The sequence below is a fragment of the Penaeus monodon genome, chromosome 30 (assembly GCF_015228065.2).
Source record: "Penaeus monodon isolate SGIC_2016 chromosome 30, NSTDA_Pmon_1, whole genome shotgun sequence".
Lineage (NCBI taxonomy): Eukaryota > Metazoa > Arthropoda > Malacostraca > Decapoda > Penaeidae > Penaeus > Penaeus monodon.
The window spans coordinates 26,886,365-26,887,555 of record NC_051415.1 but is presented as its reverse complement, the minus strand read 5'-3'; the positions used below and the strand labels follow the sequence as shown (position 1 = coordinate 26,887,555).

Here is a 1,191-nt window from a genome sequence, read left to right as displayed (position 1 = left end):
CAATCAACAGATAAGAAATATAAGCCAAATCTGAACACAGATTAAAGGTAAATGTAGATCCATGAAGAACAAAATCGGCATGTTTATCGTAAATTTATTATATTAAAACAAAGAAGAACACATTGATACTTTAATATATTGAATTAACTGGTCATACAATAGAAAAAAATATTGACTACGTATCAACAATGTCGACAGCATGATAGAATGAACGTCCGCTTAGCTATATGTATTACATATACATGATTTTTTTTTTTTTAACTCTATAAATATTATAAATCAGTTTGTCGTATTAAACTATGCTATTGAATTACATCGCATTGAATTACATCGCTGAAATATGAAAGATTACGGAGTCTAGATTAGCTGGAAGAAATATGGAATGTGAAATATAAGCAGCTATTCTCACACAGACGATGATTTCAAATAGATGAGTCGAGACAGATGGCAACGACGCAGAACTGTATAGTCCCTCCGCATCGTACGAATTCCCGTTTTCTGTGTCATCGTCTTCCAGTTTTGTCTGCGCCATCTTGGCTCTTTCCAGCTTCTCCCTCTCCAGATCCTCGAACTTAGACCCGCCCCCTGGATGGATGGGCATGAGCTCCTTGGGCAGGCCGTAGTCATGCCCTCCGCGGTTCTTGCCCTCCGTCACGGGCAAAACGACCGGCTCCTGAATTACGCTGTCGTCAACAAGGATCTCCTGTGTGGGGCCGCCTCCGCCATCAGAACCTTGTCGACGGTCGTGTTCCTCCTTCGTCTCCTCCGTCGCGTTGAGGGAGTAGTTAGCCTCCTCCGAAGCAGGAGTGGAGTCCAGATCCCACTCCGCAGGGCCTACAAGGATCACCTTTCCGCTGGAGTTAAAAAAGGACTTGTCTGCGGCGGAAGGAAAGTCTTCAGCCTCGGATTCTTGTCGACCCTTTTTGATGTCGTTACTCGGATCGCCTGCCAAGGGTACTTTCCGAGAAGGGCGTGGCCGGTGAAGGTCTTCGGGTCGCTGGAGACGCCCTCCGCGAAACCAGGCGCCCTTCGGTACCGGCCAAGGATGCACCTGCGCCTGTGGAAGACTTTCTTTGAAAAGGCCGTAACATGATATAGTGACTGACATGCCGTACTAAAAACAATTAACTTTTTTATGATTTTCTGATTTTCAAGGTGTTATGTACATATGTATTTATATATGCGTGAATA

The 1,191-nt window shown here is 44.4% G+C and overlaps 1 protein-coding gene across 1 annotated transcript in view; it reads right to left on the bottom strand.

The window, feature by feature from the left end:
• Nucleotides 1-246: 246 nt before the first annotated feature.
• LOC119592679 overlaps nt 247-1,191 on the bottom strand; it is an 83,398-nt gene continuing 82,453 nt past the window's right edge. Inside the window, exon 4 of the mRNA XM_037941594.1 lies at nt 247-1,057. Coding sequence (XP_037797522.1) covers nt 326-1,057 — 732 coding nt within the window. The 3' untranslated portion in view covers nt 247-325. The remainder of the gene's footprint in view (nt 1,058-1,191) is intronic.